The sequence below is a fragment of the Haliotis asinina genome, chromosome 1 (genome assembly GCF_037392515.1).
Source record: "Haliotis asinina isolate JCU_RB_2024 chromosome 1, JCU_Hal_asi_v2, whole genome shotgun sequence".
Lineage (NCBI taxonomy): Eukaryota > Metazoa > Mollusca > Gastropoda > Lepetellida > Haliotidae > Haliotis > Haliotis asinina.
The window spans coordinates 47042748-47066315 of NC_090280.1; the positions used below are offsets into that span (position 1 = coordinate 47042748).

At 39.7% G+C, this 23568-nt stretch overlaps 2 protein-coding genes across 2 annotated transcripts; both read right to left on the reverse strand.

Annotated features, from left to right (window-relative positions):
• Positions 1-10713, reverse strand: LOC137292304 (selenocysteine-specific elongation factor-like). Its single transcript, XM_067823822.1, has 7 exons — positions 10269-10713; positions 8241-8410; positions 7441-7533; positions 6166-6342; positions 4190-4273; positions 2663-3359; positions 1-2044 (listed from the first exon to the last, which is right to left on the reverse strand). Exons 1-7 carry the CDS (start codon positions 10546-10548, stop codon positions 1896-1898), a joined length of 1650 nt encoding a protein of 549 aa, XP_067679923.1. The 5' UTR covers positions 10549-10713; the 3' UTR covers positions 1-1895.
• Positions 10714-14268: 3555 nt separating this feature from the next.
• Positions 14269-22689, reverse strand: LOC137279685 (uncharacterized). The gene is made up of 5 exons (XM_067811833.1): positions 22568-22689; positions 19164-19576; positions 17643-17720; positions 16821-16901; positions 14269-15233 (listed from the first exon to the last, which is right to left on the reverse strand). The coding sequence occupies exons 2-5, from the start codon at positions 19558-19560 to the stop codon at positions 14569-14571; spliced, it is 1221 nt and encodes a 406-aa protein (XP_067667934.1). The 5' UTR covers positions 19561-19576; positions 22568-22689; the 3' UTR covers positions 14269-14568.
• Between the last annotated feature and the right edge of the window lie 879 nt (positions 22690-23568).

Below are 23568 nucleotides of genomic sequence, written 5' to 3' on the forward strand. Positions count from 1 at the left end.
TTTAGCAAGTCACATTTTAATTTATTTGTCAGCAAATCAACAATTGTCACTGCAACCTTAAGTTCTCGGTATATTTGCATCCCTGTGAGTGTGTGTGTGATGTATATGTTATCATAACCATAATAATCCTCCACTTTCAATAAAGTGACTTATAGTTAACAAAAATCATGGACAATCACTCTTGCATAATTAAAGGACAGTGAGTAAGTGAATGAGTCTAGTTTTACACTGCACTCAGCAATATTCCAGCTACAGTATATGGTGGTGGTCTGTAAATCATCAAGTCTGGACCAAACAATCCAGTGAGGATGAACATCCGATCCCATTAGTCGCCTCTTAAGACAAGTATAGTTACCGTTAGTTGCTGACGACCTATGCTAAGACCGTGGGTTGTTATTACAACGCTTGCGTGTTACAGCATTACATAGAAGTGTGGCTCTGTCATGGGATCACCTCCTAAATACATGAACAAAGAACTAGATCTTTCTCTAGTAACAAAGGATAACTGCATTACAGTGTGACAGAAACCAATATGTGCCTGATAAACCAGGACAAAAACAAAAAATCAAATTATGGGTTTGAATTGCTTCTTGGGTTCTTTAAACTACACTTGGTCTACCATACACAATGCAGGGTGATTGAAAAGGCATCTGTTTTGCTTTATAACAGTAACGGTCATGTCAAGAAGGCTTCCTGGTTAGAAGTTGTAACAATACTGAAGTGATTGTACAATACATTTAATAGCTTGTTGTTGATAACAATATGTAACAGTTACAAGCAGAACAGGTTTTCCTAGCGTGGGAGTTGACATGGAAGAGATTTGAGAGTCTGTGGATTCTTGTAGTGTGATGATAGCCTAAAGACACATTTCAAAAGAGGCTTTATTTTCAAAACAATCACATATGCTACAACATACTCAAATATTGCTCTTTTGTTGTTCAGTTGTTATTTATACAAAGATGTGTTGTCCATTCATTGGCCTCCTCAGATATTAGCTACAGCACCTCTGTTGTGCCACATTTTGATAATCTTGCCCGTTGTCCACTATTTATTCATCATTGTCTCTCTGCAGAACAACATAATTGAAACAACTTGTTTTTGTGCTCACAAAAAGTGGCTTGTGATTGATTAATACTCAAAGTGTAGACTGGTCGCATGCTGTTTTCAGATTGTTGTCATCCATAAACAAATAATCTTTGGTAAACTTTACTGGGTAGTCATACTTGTCAGTCTGTTTCTGACGGTTGACTAGTGTAATAACAATACAGAAAATCTGCTTCACTGTCATTAGTGCTCCATGGCGCCAAGCAAATAATACACCGTTCATCACTGAGTCTTTCAATCTCCTTATATTACACAGTAGCCTGACCAACAAGTCAGATATTGTTACTACATTCAAATGTAAACCAAAAATCACTGTGTTCTTTAATCTGATTGGTTGAAAAGCATGATCAAATGGTTTTCGATCTCCGGAAATTGCAAGACTATTTGCTGCATACATATAAATATCCCATACGATGGTATTGTTGCATTGTCAGCAGTGGTATTGTTACAAATGAGCAGTTCCAGACGTTACCATGGGAACCAGTTGAAACAGCCAGCTGATGACACTTCACTGCTGTACTCAATGTCAGTGAGTGCAGACAGTAATACCCATGTGGGCCTTTTGGTTTACCTTTGTGTTTACAACGTCAATAAACATCATGTGTTGTCCAATTTCCAGGTGTTATTGAGTATTTGTAGCTTGAGACTTTTTCATTTGAAACCTCCAGCTACAATCGTCAGTTCCAAATGAATTCAAATACTCAATAACACCAAGAAATTGGCCAACACATGATGTTATTCTCCTAAATGAATATCATCACTGAAGAGAATGTCATCTTTCACTGTCATTGTTACTGTTTCATAGCTTTCAGGGGATCATATACATATCTCTTGAATTTGAGGATAACCTTTATGGATCCTGTAGTATCCACTACACTGTCCTCTGTGGACTTCTTCTTGGTGTGGGAGTACTTCTCATATGCTTCATCACTCAACCCCTCTGAAACAAACAAATAGAGAATGTTACCTCCACCTTCATTGCCTGGTGTTAGCCTGACAGTTAATATTTGAAAAAAACATATATTACAGTGATATATTACAACAACATCATGTCCCCTAGAGTCAGTTGACATCCAGAAACAAGGAAGTAAGCAGGAAAGTAGCTTGGTTTCCATGCAAACTCGAAAGAAGAGTCATGATAACTGATAACTTGACCAGTGTTACCTTACCATGGGTGAGAGTGAGTGAGAGAGTGAGTGAGATTTTACACTGCTTTTGGCAATACTATAGCAATATCATGATGTGACAGCCTGTGGGGAATTGAACCCTGCTCTTCAGTGTGACAAACCTACACTTTAACCATTTGGCTACCTCATCGCCCCAACCTAGCTACTTGTTTACCAGTTCATCTTTGATGTCTATCTTGTGAGGGAATATCTTGTGAATATGAAACCAGAGAGGTTGAACATCAGCAAACCATTCAGAGTTAAAACCAAGTAACCCTTGATTTAACAATTTAGTACTGGTGAAGGACACAATGGATTTATTGCACTAGATACAGGTAGGGAAAACATGAATTTATTCCACTTTATCTAAGAGAAAGACAAGTGAACAATACCTGAAAGTGAAATCTTCACTTTTCCACTTTTTCCAAAGCTCCCTTGTATAGTACCCCTCTGTCCAGATGAAAGCTCAACTTGCATCCCTGTAAATAATGTTATGTCCGTTTCCTTTTTGAACAAGTTTTTGGCAATCACAGTGTACTTATCTGTGGCTCGCTCCATAAGCCCTTCTCGCCTTTTTATCTTAACAACTTTAACTTTGGGTAAGACAGTTGTCTGGTAATCAGCATCACCAAATGACTCTAATATGTTCCCATGGAAAGCAAGACGACAGATATTTGCATCAACGTCTGAATCTAGCTTTGAGCCGATGAATATTGCTGATGGCAAGCAAACCACTGGCCTATCAAACTCCAGAAGAGCAAAATTGTCAACAGACTGTTCTGGTGCTGTATCACAGATTTCCGCCAAGTCATCCAGGAAGTCATATTCTTGTGAAAAGTTAAAGCTTTTCAATTCTGGGCCATCTTTCCCTTTACTGCATTTGAAGAAGGAAGCTCGGCCCATTACAGTTTCGTGTCCTAAAGTTATATGAAACTTGGATTTGTTGGTGATATTTCCTTTGAAGTAAGGGATCTTGTGTATTGATACTAGGGCAGCTACTACTGTTGAAAGACTGCCTGGGGTGCACACAAATCCACGCTCTAGTAGTTTGGGGTCAAACTGAGTTACACAGACACCTGCTCTGTCTCCCTGAAATACATAAAAACATGTATTTATCACTGCTTAATACTGAATACTATTTTCCTAAATACAAATTATAAAATGAATCATTTAGTGACATCCATGAAATTTAAGCATAATACAGAGTGAGTGAATGAGTATGGTGTAAAGTCCCTTTTAGCAATATTAAAGAAATATTGTAGTGGGGAATACCGGAAATGGGCACACATTGTATCCATATGGGGAATCAAACCTGGGTCCTCAGCATGTTGAGCAAACACTTCAACCTGGCTACCTGACGTCCCCAGCATAATCCAGTAGGCCATTAATATGGAGAAGCCATACAATATAAACAGTCTCATGGTTAAATGGGGGCAAAAATCAGGGTTTTACACACACAACTGCCATCAAATGTCATGTGACCAGTTTTCGCAAAAAGAGATTTTATAAACACTATCCAATTTGGCAGATACTAGTAGCTTACTTCAGCATTTGTGTCTTTTCCAAACAATTACGTAACAAAGGGTCCTGAAGTTCTCTTTAAAGTGAGGTAACATGCAAAGATTATGCTCTCTCAAACGACACATATGTATCAGGAATATTGCTTGGAAACTATTACACAATCTGATGGTTAGCTATTTCAAAGCTGAAGGTTGTGTGGATAGTATTCATTTAGCTCAAAAAATAGAAACAGATGATGTCATTGGTCCCTTTCATCAGATGAAAGCAAATGGCTATTTCAGCATTAATGAAGTTACTTCAACACCCTTCAGTTAACACTTGACAGACATATGACAGAGATTGAATCAAGTTGTCTGAATTTGTAAAATAATACCATTCAAGCATTGTTTGTCAGATACCTGCTGAACAGAATCTACTGGCTTCTTGAACATCTGTATTGACTTGATCTTCTTGCTGACCTTCATTGCTGGGAATTCCAGCGTCTGAAAGACAGAACCCAGTTGATCAGCTATTGGATGATAGTGTAACTGCTCTAGTATCAGTGAAATACAAATCACTCCTGTACACACCCCTGTATACACCCGACACCCCTGTATACCGTTGTATACACCCCATATCCATGTATATATACCCATGTATACCCATGTGTACAAAGGTAAAAAGGGGTGTGAGGTGTATACAAGGGTATACATGGGTGTATACAAGGGTATACAGGGGTGTATACAAGGGAATACATCCCACACACCTGTATACACCCTTGTGTGCACCCCACACCCCTGTATACACCCTTATGTACACCCTACATCCCTGGTTCATTGCTGATTGTACTTGTAGTAAGTCTAATTCAATTCTGATTGTAACAATGATCCACTTTCATCAATTCTGATTCAATTCTAATTTTAACAATGATTCACTTTCAGCATGTCTGATTCAATGGCAGTCACAACAAACATCCACTTTCAGCTTGTCTGATTCTATACTAAGGAACAATTATATCAGTATGAATGTTCTATCCTTTAGGATGCTCAGTACAGCAAATATAGATTGACCGCATTCCTAATACGTTTGATGTTTTAAAGACTTTTGTATCTTACAAGTGGCACCAGCTGGCCCCATCTCAGATATCCTATCCAGTTCTGTATTGAGATGTGACTGATTGGATACGGGAGAGCTCACATGCACCAGGAATGCTGCCTGCTTGCATAAAATTCCATTCCTCTCAGTGTAACATTCATTTGTTTTTGTGGATACTTTCTGTAACGATGGTAACAGCTCGTTGGTTTTCACATACTGTAAATTGTAATTTGTTTTGAGTCACAATATTTTTTGCAGCTTGCCTAACTCTTGAAAATATTGCATCTGCAAGTTCTACCAAAAGTAAATCTAATCACACACGAAAGGTTGCTGTTAATCCTTAACTGAGCTCAGTAGAGTATGTCCGTGTGTAGAAATCAGTGATGTTGTCCTTACAAAACAACACATGCTACACAGGCTTGATATGCCTTAAACTGTGATGAAAGATCAGGTTAGTCACTGGTATGGTGAGGAAGTGTCGGTGAATGTGAAAGACAATGACATCACCAATGCTGTTGATCACCAGATAAATGAGATGAAACCTATCCATGCCTGTTGGATGATATTTGCCTCTTGAACAATCTCTAAAGACAAAGTAAGGGTGTCTTGTGATTGGAGCATGTCTGGACTATCAGACGTTCTGATTGAGTAACCTTAGTTTGAGTATCACTTGTTTGACACGTAAGTACTAGTAACGCTCGCAATCACTCTTCCACCAAGCTGTTTCATTGCTTAATTGATGTATTATCTAGAAGTGTTGTTGATTATATGAACTGGTGAATGATAAAAATATGATGAGAGACATTATTTGTTGATCATTTTTTGCATTTGACCAGCCAATTGTGTCATGATATTTTTGCAAGCTAAAGTAAGCCGTAGTTTTCCCGGAAGTATCACACTTGCAAAACTTACAGTAGTGAGTGAGTGAGTTTGGTTTTACGCAGATTTAGCAATATTCCAGCCATATCATGGCAGGGACACCAAACATTGGGTTCACAAATTGTAGCTGTATTGGGCATCAAACCGGCGTCTTTACCTTCTAGACTACCAGGACAGCTGCTTGTTTACAGTAACTAGTGTCAACTTTGCATTTTGTTTTCATTGCAGCAGTGAACACAATCACTGCATGGTTGTTACAGCATAGATCATACACCAGTCAACATTTCTGCTGTATCGTACAGGTATGCACAACAATAATGACAATAAGTTAGAAAGCCAATACCCAGTCCTCCTTTCACAAAGAAGATGGGGGCAAATGATTTTCTTTGTTTAACACACAACATAGATTAAAAATACTTACATCACCAACTGTGGCTTTTCCAGCTATGACAGTTCCTGTAAGGACAGTTCCTTGTCCTCTGATAGCAAAGCAATGGTCCACTGAGAAGATGAAGCTTCCAGATGCGCAACGCTGAGGGAGATATGTGTGTTGACCCAGCAAGGAAATAAGATCATTCAATCCTTCTGGTACAACATCCTGGAAAATATAAGCTCAGGAGTAACTGATTAATTATGGTTTTATGCCACTTCTAGCAATATTCTAGCAATATCATGACAGGGAACATCTGAAATAGGCTTCACAGACTGTATCCATGTAGGGTCTTCAGTGAGACAACTAGATGCTTTAACCATTTGGCTACCCTACCGCAAAGCTCAGACATGAAACAAGCTACATCACTCTCGAGTTGGGTGGTATTCCCTTATTTTGTGACTGTCAAAAGATTGTTGTAACTATGTTAGTTTGACTTTGAATACTGTAGCTGTCTTAGACTTGCTTGTTTGTCTATCTAAGTGTTACAGTTTGATATCCATGTCAAAATGTGATGGGTGCATTTCGCATTGGTGCTTAAAGATATAAATTATGAAATGATCTGATAACCACAGATCAATTAACGACTGACAAATTCTTCTGGAAGACACATTCTGGTGTACTACCTATCAGTGCATTGGTGTGCATCATTGTATGGATGGTATATGATAGATCACAGGGTGAAGAAATGAGTACATGAGTGAATATATGAATAAATAAAAACATACTTAAACACTGTCTAAACCTGCAAACACAGAATCATAGTGTAACTAAACTATCATCGATTTTAGCGTTGGGAATTGGCCATCATACTTGATGACTGCTTCATTACAACTGAAAAATAATAGTTGGATGGCATCATTTATTTAATTTTGCTGGTTATGTTTGTTAATGCACAAAACATAAAGAAAATATATGTAGTTCTTTCAGGTTATTTTTTCAAAATGCACAAGCTGCATTTGCAAATTTAATATCTTTAAAGGATGACTCATAAGTTAAGAATATAAATTTACTTGAGTCTTTAAGATAAATTCAATCATGAATGAGCTTGTGGTGATTTGGAAATGTAAAAGACCAAACCAAGCTGGTGAAAAAAAATTGTTAATTCAAACAAGTGCACCAAATTTTTTAGAAGGGTTTGTGTTTGATTATGAGAAAACATGACTGATTGTATGATCATTAAGTCACTGCGACAAGTGGTCGACTATTTCAATTAATCAAACCATCACTGGTAATGATTATACCCTGTCTACCATACTCACTTACATCGTCCTTGCCTCCTGGGCAGGCAGACACTCCTATCACTGGGCTATCTCGGAATCGTGTCGTCTCAAGTGTCTTCAGCATGCGCTTCTTCATCTGATGGTAAACATTGGTTGTCAAGTGCAAAGCATAATATAAAAAATATTAACACAGGGCTAAATTCATGCATATTCACCAAAATTTAAAGCATATTTTGACCTCAAACAACCTAACCTTCTCATAACCTTTACAGTATTCTTTAAAAGCATGCATGTCTTCCATTACCTCTTGTAACACCAACCCATAATGGTGATTTGAAACTATGATTAGTTGTTACACAACTTTTATCTTCAATTAAACAAAATTCTCAGATCTAAATGGTCATAATTTTCTTAATTTCACTTTATTTGATTTACTTTTTTATTCAAAGTTAAATACATTGATACGTTTTCACTTGAAACAAACTATAATCTTGAATCACAAGCTGAATACATAAACAATGAAAAACATAATAGCTCTATCTCCTTATTATTCACACTAGCCTGACCTGCACATACAGACTATATGTACTGTGTTCCTACTTTTTCAACCCATGAAGGTTCAGATTAGAAGACTAGCATTTAGCAAACCATGCTTGTCGTAAAATGCGACGAACAGGATCAGGTGGTCAGACTCACTGACTTAGTTGATACGTGTCATCGCTACCCAATTGTGCAGATCTATATGCTCATGCTGTTGATCACTGGATTGTCTGGCCCAGACTCAATTATTTAAAGACCGCCACCATGCAGCTGGAATGCAGCGTAAAACTCACTCACTCCTACCTTTTCAAAACCAGAAGATCTTTTCTCTGGTGGTAAAAGATCCATCTTGTTTAGCACAACAATCATTTTGCGGCAGAGTATCTCTCCAATGACAAGGCACTCAGCTGTTTGTGTTTGCATTCCCTTTACGATGTCTACCACCAGTAACATCATATCTATTATCTGTGCACCTGGAAATCACAAAGTCTACATTCAGATGTTTCAAAGTTGTCAAAATGCATCTGAAATCTGTTACAGCTGTTGCGTTCTTAACTTTGGCAAAACAGAAAGTACAGAACTAAATGTTGTCTGCTAACACGTGTCTTGAATGTTTTTTTGCCTTACTTCGCAAGAGTGATACAAGGGGACGTTACTCACATCTCAGTCCAACACATTGCTAGAGCACATAACCTCATACCTATCATCAGTACGCTACAACAACATTCCAAACTCTAAGATATCCAACCTGTGAAGGTCCCCGGGGTAGAATAGGTCTTCAGCAACCCATCCTAGGCAGCTAATTGGATCGGATGGTGAGACTCGCTGACATGGTTGACACTTGTGATCGGTTCTCAATTGTGCAAATTGATGCTCATGTTGTTGATCTCTGGATTGTCTGGTCCAGTCTCAATTATTTACAGACTGCCCCCATATAGCTGGAATATTGTTGAATGCGGCATAAACTTACTCACTCACTCTATATCTTGACATTTACACAAGAGATACTTTCATCTACATTGATCAAACGCCTCAATCACCGCAATCTCACAGAAACCAAACTTTAGATTATCTGAACTAAGGGTCCAGTAGCATTGTGTCCACAATGACACAAGATTCTAAATTTACTGCATATTAGAGATAGTTTGTATGTAAAATATGCAGGTTTTAGGCTTCATGGCAAACACTGCCTCTGGTCGTTGGTATAAAGTACCGATCTGAAAATCCAAGCATTGCAAAATGTCTGTTGTACCATCATCAATTTCTTTGTTGAATAACTGTTATTGTTTTCCATTCTTTGTTGAATAACTGTTAATATTCTCCATTCTTTGTTGAATAACCGTTATCGTTCTCCATTCTTTGTTGAATAACTGTTAATATTCTCCATTCTTTGTTGAATAACCATTATTGTTCTCCATTCTTTGTTGAATAACTGTTAACATTCTCCATTCTTAGCTTTGTTGAATAACCGTTATTGTTCTCCAATCATTGTGGAGTAACTGTTATGGGAGAGACGAACCCTCTATTCACACAATGAATAATAATTGGAGGTTACATTATGATATAAATATATGTATTATTTCATAAATTAATATTCCATTACGTCATGAGAAATTCGAAATGGCGATTACAGTTAGTTGTTAGAAGACATCTAATTATACTGTCATGATTCCCCTTCACCGCATTACATAAAATCATGATCGGCAGTAGTGAAAGGGATGATGAGTACATCATGAGTAGCTAATAAAGTACTGTAAGGAATTCTTTTTTATTGATTTTAATGATTTTAAAGACTGATTATAAAGACTTCCGCCTGTACCCCCTCTTATTACATAGAATATTTCCACCCTCCTCGTGAGTGAGTGAGTTTAGTTTTACGCCGCACTCAGCAATATTACAGCCATATGGCGGCGGTCTGTAAATAATCGAGTCTGGACCAGACAATCCAGTAATCAACAACATGAGCATCGATCTGCGCAATTGGAAACCGATGACATATGTCAACCAAGTCAACGAGTCTGACCACCCGATCCCCTTAGTCGCCTCTTACGACAAGCACAGTCACCTTTTATGGCAAGCATGGGTTGCTGAAGGCCTATTCTACCCCAGGATCTTCACGGGTCTCCACCCTCCTCAGTGTAATTTTCCAACACTGAAATAAGTTAATTGATTGTTTTTCATACCTGTTCTAGTTTTCTGAATACATATTCAGAGTGAGGTATGCATGTCAGTTTCTAATTTTGACTGGGGTGGGGATACGGGTGGATCCCTCACCAACATGATTCAGCAATTCTAGCCTACTATAAGGCTATGACTATGAGTGAACCTCACCTCCAATAATTGTTCTGATAAGGCTTGCATGGCCAGGACAGTCGACAAGTGTATACTGAACTCGGTCGTGTCCACCAAACCTTTCCTTTGATTCATCATCAAGCGGCACAGTAAATGACGAAAAGCCAAGGTCCAGAGTAATACCTCTTTCTTTGCTTTGAGGGTTTTTATCAAAACACGCCGTGCTGGCAACTGAGCTCAGCGCCCTTGACAGGCTGGTTTTCCCACTGTCCACATGTCCCAACACCCCAACGTTGAAATTAAACTGCCTTGATTCCATTTTCACAAAATCAGAAGTGAAATCTGTTGACACAACTCACTTTCCACCTTGGTTCACGAAATAGCGACGACCGTACCTAGTCACGCTAAGGTAACCATGAGTTGTCGTTCTTTAGTACACAGCAACATGTCCCTGGCTCAAATCGGAGCGAAACAAAATCGTATCAAAACGGAATGGTCGAATGCTCGCTGGAGGTTGATGGTATTCAGTGGAGTTCAATGAGCGCGGTCTGGTTACTGAATATTCTTCTCATGGGTTATACAGTACATGGAAATAAGTGAGTCATCATTTGTGAAACTGAAATAGACTTACATGCTAATTAACTGTTGGAAGAATAATTTTCATAATCATAAATGGAGTAGAAGTCATTTTATTTTGATATTCTGCAAACATCTTGGAAATTATCTCCAACTACCTTTATATACTTTTCTTCCATCTTTCCGTTGATTAGTTACCGTACATAAGCACAACTTTTAATCTATCCTATAGTCAGGACTGTTAAACCTGACTGGTATGTCTAATGTGTGGTTTTTTAAATAGTTACATAATGTTTTATTAATATTCATCGGTAAATTGAATGGAAATTGAGTGTAGTGAGTGAGTTAAGTTTTACGCCGTACTCAGCGACATATGGCGGTGGTCTGTAAATAATCGAGTCTGGACTAGATAATCCAGTGATCAACAGCTTAATTGAGCATCGATCTGTCAAGTCAAGTAAGTCTGTAAGCCTGACCACTCGATCCCGTTAGCCGCCTCTTACTACAAACATAGCCACCTTTTTATGGCAAGCATGAGTTGCTGAAGGCCTATTCTACCCCAGAACTTCACGGGTCGGAAATTATGTATAGACTAGGTATTGAAGATATTTCGACCGGAACTAAATTCACGAAATTCTTTTTTGCAAGAGCTAATTAACATGGTTACAAGTCAATGGGTATTTCACTAATGATGATTCGCTTATGGCCAATCGAGGTACCCTATGTCCTCTTATAAACGCTCTGGGGCGGTTTTGCAGAAACGCAACATTGTTCTGTACAACAGTCATATAATATGCTTGTACTGCCCACCATCGCCTCGTGTTGTATTAAAGTGTCCATTGACCAAAGTAATCATGCTAACACGTTACTGTGTTATGTCAAAGACTTACGTGACTGTTGTATTCAACTGTCTTGTGACTGTGTTACACAATAAATTCGAGAGACTGTTCACTCAATCCACTCCTTTCTGCTATATCCTGATGTCACTTGCATGTTATATATGAAATCTATTGATATTCTGCATCCAAGTGACTGTTATGCGTAGCACTCATGTGACCATGGCCTGCCATGCACCGACGTGAGATATATAACCTATTCACACCATTGTGTTATATCACATCAGTGTGAGCGATAACCTACTCACATGGTAGTGTTATATCATACATACATCAAGGAAAGTAATAACCTATTCACACCATTCACACCATTCATTCATTCATTCATTCATTCATTCATCTTGCATCAGCCTGAGCTATAATCTACTCACATGATTGTGTCATATCCTACATCAGCGAAAGTTATAACCTATTCTCATCATTTTTTATGTCCCACATAAGCCCGAGTGTTCAGCACACACAAATATTTAACCTCTCTGCCAGAACTATGGTTATGTTCAGCGTGTGCATGATGGTACGAATGGTAATGGTTAATGTGAGTAAGAAGCTTTGCACTTTGAATGGACGCATTTTCTCCTCACGTTGCTCGATCCCATCACTTCTTGCTTTTAACGGCGATCATTTTATGCACGCGCTTAACAATCACGTCGATGTATAGGATGTAGCGGATGTCTTGACATACCCGTGATTAAATAGTTAAAGTAAACCGTCCTTTTAGTCTTTTCTTGTATTCAAAATTCAAAACACCCCACACAGACAAAACAAAAACCTTTACCAACGCATTGTGCGGGCAAATACACAGTTGTGTAATTAAGGTATATGTTTAATGGTGGTCATGATGAAATGGACATGGAACCTATTATCATTGGTATTCATCACACAGAAACCATGTGAAATTACCTTCGTACACACCAGAAGGTAGATGCTGCTAGAGCGGGTTGTCAGCATCCTGAATATCTGGTGTATCTCCAGGTCGAAAACATATCATTACCCCGTGAAAATGAACTGATGTGCAAACGAAAATATAATCCTTGGTACTTAGGGAATATTTGAAAGGAACTACATATTTTGAAAAGTGTTTTATTGTATTTGTAACTATAAGTCACAAACTTTGTGGTACGTGCAGCCAAAATACCACTCATATCATTAGATATATAGCCGTGCTGAGTTTCCGGAACCACACGTGTATGTTAGGTGCTGTCAGTAATAATCACAGCCGGTAATTAACTGGTATACTGTCAAGTCTCTTGAATCCGACATCGTCCGCTGCACAGCAGATTGTCGTATAACGAGGATGTCGGATTATATCGAATTCTTAGTACATATCATTTTCATTGAAGGATGAGGACTTTTTTATGGATACACAACTTTTTATTTAGTATTCGCGACGTTTCGACCGATTCTTCTGTCGTTGTCAAGCAAGTGATGTGTCAAGCAAGTGAAGTTTCAAGCAAGTGATGTCACTTGACATCACTTGCTTGACAACGACATTATAATCTCTGTTGAAACGTCGCTAATACAAAATGTAGATGTTGTATACCGTAAAAAACATCAACGTCTAGAATGCCAATCAAAGATCATCTTCATCGTCACAAACAGCACAATCGTGATCCATATTACGTGAGTGTGTATGTGTGTAATTTGTGTTTGGAATCGACGTTATAAACAATATTTGACTGTGGAATTTAAATCAAATCTTTTACAGCTAAACGATACGTACGTCAAGATATTTGTGTGCGCGAAAACTGGGGAAGTAGATCTACGTGTCGATTTCGTTGCAGTAATCAGAATAGAGCGGCTACACATATAAGTGTAGATGTGACAAACGTCAAATCTATCTATTTCCAACCTGTTTCGTGAATTCTAAGGGAAATTAGCAGTTCGCAAATGCAAATGTATCTTGAAGCGAACACGTGCAGGCAAGGAAACATTTGTTAACAGTGGACTTGTCATCCCATCAATTTAAACGTCTTGTTCGATCACGTGTAAATATTCTTAAGTATATTCTTATAAGTTGTAGCGGTATCAAAACGCCGCGACAATGACATTTTAGGAGATCCGAATTTTCTCGTGTGAAAGTGAAAAGAGACACTTCAAACAACTACAGTTAATTCCAATCCCCGTTTCATAATAATATGGTATTTACAAATGAATTTTTTAAACTTAAAAAAATCGTACAATATATTTCTGCATTTTATGTGGTGGTGTAGGCAGCATGACGCTGATCATCACTTCACAAACTGCCCCTGTTTGATGAGGTCGTAAAATGATTGACACTTCATCTGTGTCACTGGTTACACCTGTTTTGTGTGTTATTAAGCTTGTATTTGTAACGTATGATGTGAACGCTGCATGACGAGTTTGCAAGGATTAGAAGGTGAGTAGCTGTTGCAATGTACAAGTGATTAGATGTGTCAAATAATCCTGATTACTATCTATATAGCCAATTTAATGAGTTTGTCTAAAAATGTTTAAATGAATATTGTATTAAGTTGCGCAATAGGACGGAACCCAGTCAGCAGGAAACGCGACTGTTGTGATTTTGGAAAATAATCCAAAGTATCCGGTTTATTACAAAATAATCTTTACTTTCATACACAACAGACTAAGGGATACATGGTTATAACCCAGTAATGGCCGAAGCACCACCGGGACATGGTGCTACATAACAACATCAGTCGCTGATCCACACAACACAGTTTCTAATGTGTTACGGTCGATGCATTGTGAATCAAGGGTTGTCCCAGCATGAAATGTCACCAAGAGTTCGGACATGTAACAGGCGTGCAACTGACATTCGTGCAAGGAGATGAGAAGGAAAAACATGATAATACTGAGCGAATGTCAAACAAAATCTCAAGTCACCTCTAGTAATAGCCACACGAGATCAGTCTGTGTTTATTGCCGACTTGATGAAATGTGTTCTCGTCAAGACGTTGAGCTGTGTTGTGGGAGTGAATATGTGCGTAACCAGCGTTACGAGGTGAGTACTGTGAACTGATGTCTCGAGTCAGAACGTCACTGTCTGAACATGTCCACTGGAAATCACTTGACGTATGGTAACGCATCGATGGTTCAGCTGAAGACTGCTGTGATAGGACATATTGGACAGATAACGGTGACAGACGTTCTTCTGTGACGGGGGTCTGGTTACCGTTTAATGGGTTTGTCGCGCTTTCAATCAGTCTATGGAGAACACTTTTGTCGGCTAGGAAACTGGCAGATGAATGTGTTTTGGGATCTGAATGCGTCTTCTGCATCTTCATCAGCATGTTGAAGTTGAACTTGTACGTGTATCTTTTCCCAGGCACCTTATTGAGGATAAGTCGATCATAATAGTACCGCAGGGCTCGACTCACTTTATCATATGTCATTTTTGGCTTGTTGCGTCGGAATCCCCAGCGTCTTGCCACCTCCTCCGGGTCAGTCATTCGGAACTCTCCCTCGGAACCTTCCCACTTGATGCACACCTCATTGTCCGGATCTGTGAGCAGTTCCAAAAGAAATTGCCACAGTTGTACCTGACCACCACCTGTAAAGATAAGATATAAGTAATTTGTCACAACGTATATGTGGCGATTGTGGCGATTAGTGAGAGACAGAGAGAGAGAGAGACAGAGAGAGAGAGAGAGAGAGAGAGAGAGAGAGAGAGAGAGAGAGAGAGAGAGAGAGAGAGAGAGAGAGAGAGAGAGAGAGAGAGAGAGAGAGAGAGAGAGAGAGAGAGAGAGAGCTTGTGCAGGTGGATCCAGTGACTGTGCTCGGCGCCCAAGAATGAAGAATGCCCCAACCGCTAGTTCAGATCGGAGCTGATAGTAGACCATGAGAATTTGGTTACAGCGTTGTTGTAAAAGACTATCGCGAGTTATGACTTATTTTCATCCATAAACACAGTCTAGTTTACAATCATTGGAGAGACAACCTCAGACCATGACAGATCCATAACAGGTGACTCTCATCCGACCAATTCACCGTCCTATATGACGTCAAATTTCAATGACGTCGGGGTAAACACCACCCCAGATGACCTCTCTTGTGAAGAATGGTCACGACTGGACGCTTGATCACCCTTCTTACCATCATCCCATGTGCCCGTGTGAGGTTTCTAATTGCTCAGACGTCTGTTGTTTTCGCGTTATCGTGTACATATATATCGGATACAAGCAAAATTCAGCGTGACACTGATATCGTATTTGTGAATGGTATTAAGAGAGCAGTGCTTATCACATTCAGTTTACATTTTGGACTGAAACAAATGCATCTTATGTGATATAGGAATTTCGTAATTATGGTAATGTGCACAAGGATGGGTATTACTTCCTAAAGGTGAACTCCATAAAACTGTTAAAACATGTGGTAATTTATTATGATTTCTTAGGTGTTTATCCACAAGCCGGAAATGCGTCATAAATGAACACAACTGGTCGGATGTGTCAAGTCCCCATAATAGTGACGTGGCTGTGACGTTTCGAAACTGTTATAAATAGGTGGGAAGGGCAGCGAAAAATTACTTGACTACTTTGTACAACAATAATCATAATGAATAATTATTATTTAGATTTTGTCACGATTTGGTCAGAAACGCTTTTTGACAGACTGCTAATGCTCTTAACACACCAGTCGGATCCTGCTTAATTGCAACATACACGGCAGAACGACAGATAGGATCGGTTAAAACGTGACCCATCCTCAAAAAACAAAAAAACAAAACAAAACAAAACAAAACAAATAAAACGAGAACCCCTGATGGTCCGTGTGTTAAAATATTGGCCTTCAGTAACCTATGCTTGTCGTATGAGGTGACTACCGGGATTGGGTGTTCAGGTTCACTGACTTGGTTGACATAATTCATCGGTTCGATGCTCATGCCGTTGATCAATGAATTGTCTGGTCCAGACTCGATCATTAACTGGAATATTGCTGCATGCGGTGTAAACCTAAACTCACTCACTCAGGAAAGAAGAGTGAAGTGGTCACTTAAATTATGACTGTCGAAGTACTCATTAAGACCGACCCAGACCAGTTATGTTCGGGTTAGGGAATATCTTAAAAATTCAACTGTTGCTTCGGACTGACATTTGGCTTACATTATACTCAATGCTGAGATTTGCCATAAGCTTACCTGCAAGAAGAAGTGATGCAATTTGTCTCAGATCTGTCACTTGGCTGCTTCGATGTTCTTCAGCTGTAGATTGCTTCACCGCTAAAACAGATTATAACGTAAATATATTTGACGATAGTTTCTGAATTCAGAATTTTGTTAATTTGTTTTGGTTTGTATTTGTCTTAATATCCCCTGACAGTTTGACGCTACTTTATCAAATATTAACATGCAGCGATGCCAAAATGTTCAACGGTTATCAATCAAACTTGAAACAGAATATGTAGTGTGTGAGTGATTGATTGATACAAACAAAGATCAACTCGTTTGATTTCAGTGAAAGTACTGAGTGAGTCTGTATATACCGAACCAATCAGAATACAACACTGCGTGAGGCTGGATATATTCAACCAATCAGCATACAACACTGGGTGAGGTTGGATATATTCAGCCAATCAGAATACAAGACTAGGTGTGGCTAGATATATTCAACCAATCAAAATACAATACTAGGTGAGGCTGGATATATTCAACCAACATACATTCGACCCATCCCCCAACCGTGTTAAAATATGTACTTTACTGAGTATTATCATATATAACATATGTTTCTAAAATCTAAAAACAGCCAAAAGCAGAGTGCCTGTTTTGATTCCATAATATATGCATTTGTATATTATCACTGTCACAATTCAGTTGTATAAGGAAGTGCTGCCCATGTGAAATACTTTCCTCTCGCTGCAAGTCGATTGATAAATGAATTAAGTACTTGTATTTCAAAGTTTAGTCAAAATTATATCGCAGGCTAGTAAGACCTGTGGAATTTCAAGAAGTCAGACTCACAGACGCACGTGGGCAGCGGTTGTTGGAAAGTCTGTTCCTCGCAATGTGCATGGCCAGCTTCTGGGATCATGAATACATCTGTGAGACAGAAGAAAGGTATCCATTGTAGGATGTTGAAAATATATATAGTCTGGTTCATAATTATTGAGAATTTTTCTTCTTACTTTGAGCTATCCTAACACCTCAACTGATTCACTGATACTTAAAACTAAGTAATGGTATCAGGGAGGTAACTCATCTTGGCCTACTGAGTATAGTACAATTAGAGTTACCTCCCCTGAATTTGTAGCAGACGTCATTTTCCTCAGCACTGTCAACAATGTCTGCTGAAGATAAAAGAAGGTTGATTTTTGAGTTGTGTAATCAAGGAATTGATGATGTAAATACATTGGCAGAGAGAACAGGAACTCCTCTTTCTACTGTGTATAGGATTAGGAAGAATTGTAAAGAGGGAAAGGATTTTGGGCACCAGAAAGGAGCAGGGAGACACAGAAAATTGGACTTCTCAGATCGCGTCCGGCTGGGAATTTTAGCGTCTAAAAAGCAAAGGGCAAGCATCTCCAACATCAGGTATGAAATGATAGAAAGGGGATCAACAGTTGTATCAAAATCTACAGTTAGAAGAAATTTGATTGATCTTGGATGGGAGAAAAAGACTGGAATTCCTTCTCCTCTCATGAAACAAGAACATAAAGACAGGCGTGTTGAGTGGTGTTTGGCACATGAAAACTTTGACTGGGAAAATGTGATTTTTACTGATGAAAGCTCAATATGGGTATATCCCAATAATGTGAAAATATGGACAAAGTCTGCATCAGCACCGTTGTATCGACGACCTAAATACAGCCCAAAGTTTCATGTATGGGGAGGGATATCCTTATTAGGAACGACCCCGCTGTGTGTGTTTGAGGGAAATCTGACAAGTCAACGCTACACTAACATATTAGATAATTTTCTCCTTCCAAGTGCACATGTGTTTTATGGAAATGACTGGATTTTGCAGCAAGATAATGATCCTAAACACACCGCAAAACATGCCAAGCAGTGGTTTCAGGAGAAAAATGTGACTGCATTACCATTTCCTGCATATAGTCCTGACTTAAATCCCATTGAGAACATTTGGGGGATGATGAAGGAATGTGTGAATCAAAAGGGGTTGACAAAAATTGAAGACATGAAGAGAGAAGTGGTCCGATACTGGGACAGCATAACTCACGAGACACTAACCTCTCTGATAGGAAGTATGCCTACCCGTCTTAGACTGTGCCGTGAAGCTCAAGGAGACTTGATAAAATATTAAATTGTTACCTACACAACATGAAAAGGTCAGTTCACTTTCACAATACATTCAATTTTATCTGATTTGTTCTCGTTTAATAATATGAAATGGTTTAGCTATTCTCAATAATTTTGAACCATACTGTATCTTCTTACCTTTTATATCTAGCTATTTTTTAAAGATGAATAGTCTATATGTCGTATCGTTTAAACATGCTGGGAAAAACGTGGAATTGTTCTTACTTTGGCCATCCTGCACAATATAGTCCATTATATCATTCAACAAGTTTGCTGTGTCGACCAGTTCACCCGCTGGACATATTGCAGTCTCTGTCATGCGATTTGTCTGGCACATCCCGGCGAGAAGACTGCCGTCTGTGTTACCGTAACCATAACGATGCCCCATTGCTCTCCGCTCCATATGCTCCTCGTATGACGGAGGGCGCTTGAGGTGAAGTGGATTCACAGGGGTCAGGTCCGTCCTTTCGTAGGGATACGTAATTTCCGGCGATGGTGGACTACCGAAAGAGACGAACGTACAGGCCGGAAGTGACTGTAAGTAGTGATCAGATGCGCCCAGAAGTTGTGGGTCAGCTTGGTCTGTCGTAGTCGGCGACAACCTACTTTGGCGCTCTGTCATTGTGTTGTTAAGTTAACTGAAATTTGAAGAAACACGTGTTCACGGGAACATTTCGTTTCTTTTATGTCATATGAAGTAACGTGAATCACAAATCGTATGTTAATTGTTCATGAAAGAAAAGGTAAAGTCGATAAAGAGGCGATTCGCCATGTCGTAGTACTAACATTTGTATTCATTAGTAAAAGGAAGCACGCTTATTATGAGCACAACTTACAATATCAGTGTTCAGAATAAAAGTGTTAATACATGAGAGGACGGGTACAGAGGTACTAAAGAGTGAAAAGTGTCTACATTAACGTGTTCATGAACAAACTACTACCATACGGGACATGCATATATGTACAATGTGCGTGATTATTATACACAATCCTTCTTTGTAACATGTGCTCTCTTCTCTGTAACTTACCTGCCGCCCGACATTGTTTCATGTAACATGGAGGGATGTCAACAGCACGTCATCGCTATATGTAACATGTAGGAGATGCCTACAGTACGACATGGCTGTATGTAACATGTAGGAGATGTCTACAGCACGACATGGCTGTATGTATCATGTAGGAGATGCTTACAGCAGGACATGGCTGTATGTAATATGTAGGAGATGCCTACAGCAGGACATTGCTATATGTAACATGTAGGAGATGCCTACAGCACGACATGGCTGTATGTAACACGTAGGAGATGCTTACAGCAGGACATGGCTGTATGTAATATGTAGGAGATGCCTACAGCACGACATGGCTGTATGTAATATGTAGGAGATGCCTACAGCAGGACATCACTGTCTGTAACACGTAGGCGATGCTTACAGCACGACATGGCTGTATGTAACATGTAGGAGATGCTTACAGCAGGACATGGCTGTATGTAACATGTAGGAGATGCCTACAGCAGGACATCGCTGTATGTAACATGTAGGAGATGCCTACAGCAGGACATGGCTGTATGTAACATGGAGGAGATGCCTACAGCAGGACATCGCTGTATGTAGCATGTAGGAGATGCCTACAGCAGGACATCGCTGTATGTAACATGTAGGAGATGCCTACAGCAGGACATCGCTGTATGTAACACGTAGGAGATGCCTACAGCACGACATGGCTGTATGTAATATGTAGGAGATGCCTACAGCACGACATGGCTGTATGTAACATGTAGGAGATGCCTACAGCACGACATGGCTGTATGTAACATGTAGGAGATGCCTACAGCAGGACATTGCTATATGTAACATGTAGGAGATGCCTACAGCACGACATGGCTGTATGTAACACGTAGGAGATGCTTACAGCAGGACATGGCTGTATGTAATATGTAGGAGATGCCTACAGCACGACATGGCTGTATGTAATATGTAGGAGATGCTTACAGCAGGACATCACTGTCTGTAACACGTAGGAGATGCTTACAGCACGACATGGCTGTATGTAACATGTAGGAGATGCTTACAGCAGGACATGGCTGTATGTAACATGTAGGAGATGCCTACAGCAGGACATCGCTGTATGTAACATGTAGGGGATGCTTACAGCAGGACATGGCTGTATGTAACATGTAGGAGATGCCTACAGCACGACATCGCTGTATGTAACATGTAGGAGATGCTTACAGCAGGACATCGCTGTATGTAACACGTAGGAGATGCTTACAGCACGACATGGCTGTATGTAATATGTAGGAGATGCCTACAGCACGACATGGCTGTATGTAACATGTAGGAGATGCTTGCAGCAGGACATGACTGTATGTAACATGTAGGAGATGCCTACAGCAGGACATCGCTGTATGTAACATGTAGGAGATGCCTACAGCAGGACATCGCTGTATGTAACACGTAGGAGATGCTTACAGCACGACATGGCTGTATGTAATATGTAGGAGATGCCTACAGCACGACATGGCTGTATGTAACATGTAGGAGATGCTTGCAGCAGGACATGACTGTATGTAACATGTAGGAGATGCCTACAGCAGGACATGGCTGTATGTAACATGTAGGAGATGCTTACAGCACGACATGGCTGTATGTAACATGTAGGAGATGCCTACAGCACGACATGGCTGTATGTAACATGAAGGAGATGCCTACAGCACGACATCACTGTATGTAACATGTAGGAGATGCCTACAGCACGTCATCGCTGCATGTAACATGTAGAAGATGCCTACAGCAGGACATCGCTGTATGTAACATGTAGGAGATGCCTACAGCAGGACATCACTGTATGTAACATGGAGGGGATGTCTACGGCTTGACATTGCTGTATGTGACATATAGGGGATGCCTGCAGCACGGCATCGTATGTGACATGGGGATGCTTACAGCAGGACATCGTTGTATGTAACACGTAGGGGATGCCTTCATCACAGCATCGTTGTATGTAACACGTAAGGGATGCCTTCATCACAGCATCGTTGTATGTAACACGTAGGGGATGCCTTCATCACAGCATCGTTGTATGTAACACGTAGGGGATGCCTTCATCACAGCATCGTTGTATGTAACACGTAAGGGATGCCTTCATCACAGCATCGTTGTATGTAACACGTAAGGGATGCCTTCATCACAGCATCGTTGTATGTAACACGTAAGGGATGCCTTCATCACAGCATCGTTGTATGTAACACGTAAGGGATGCCTTCATCACAGCATCGTTGTATGTAACACGTAAGGGATGCCTTCATCACAGCATCGTTGTATGTAACACGTAAGGGACAGTTTTCACAACCATAAGCAGTATCTGGAAACAGGGTTTCAGCTATAGGAAATACCAGGAATTTATTCACACACTTTGCCATGTGTAAATTAGAACCCTTAAGAAGAGACGTAACAGTCATATTTCATATAACTGCACGAAACTACGAGACAATAGGAGCTGAACTGTATAACATAACGCATATCAAAATTAGGACTACACAACAGACACTGATATGATTATACTGTAAAGCTGCATTAAGAGACTTGATAGTTTATGAAGTAAGCATGCATATTTGATACGGGGCCTACCTGATACTAGTATCAACTGTGCAAACTGTGTCAGCCCCCCGACGTGGCTGCAACGCTGGTACCAGGGGAATTATATTACAGCGGCACAGTCGACAACCTCTACTACACTGTAAACAGATGACAAGGAGGCAGACTTTTACAGAGGTCTCCGGAAAAAGCCGTGACAACGCATGAGTCATATTTTGTCCCTCGTCAGTGAGGGGGTGTGTGAAAGCCGACAGAATATCAGTCGTATCTTAGTCAACTTGGGATATTTAGTCTTATTTATATCTTGTATAAGAAACCGTTGTGATTCCGTCCATCGCGAGCCTCAATAGATAATAGTAGCTTTGTGTTCCTTTGAGGTCCCCAGCACTGCCGCACCCGTCCCCACGGCTGCCTGTTGCTTGATACTGGAAGTTGTTAGTACCCTCGGTTTATACTTCCCCCACGGCAATCCCCCTACATCTGTGCTCCCTTTCCCACTTTCCCATGATAAACTATGCCTGGGTGATTAATTTGGTTTGTTTTGGAATTGTGCATGTGAATATCTTCATCCGGTAAAGCTTTTGAAGCGATTAGTTAACCTGTGATGGGGCTTATTTTGCAGACAAGGATTCGACGAATGCCTACACAATCCTAAAATGCGTAAGCCAAGAGATGTGCATATATAAACACCAATCCATAGTTTGCCTATAATCAACATTACTCTAACCAGACTTAGTTGACTGAACACAGCAACACATTCACCACAAACCTACCATCTAATCCATCTTTCAATATCTGCTCTACTAATACGGTGAAAACATCACACTCTTGTCACAAGGGTTCTTTATACATTCACAATTCATTTTATATAACATAATTAAATGCGTAGTGAAACATTTATATACATTTTCAACTAAAGGATATGTCCCTCACAAACGTAAATGACAAAATACAGACAGACAGACAGACAGTTTATTCAGTATCTTATGCCAAACGACCCATGGTGCAATTACGTATTTTCAAAGTCTACATAT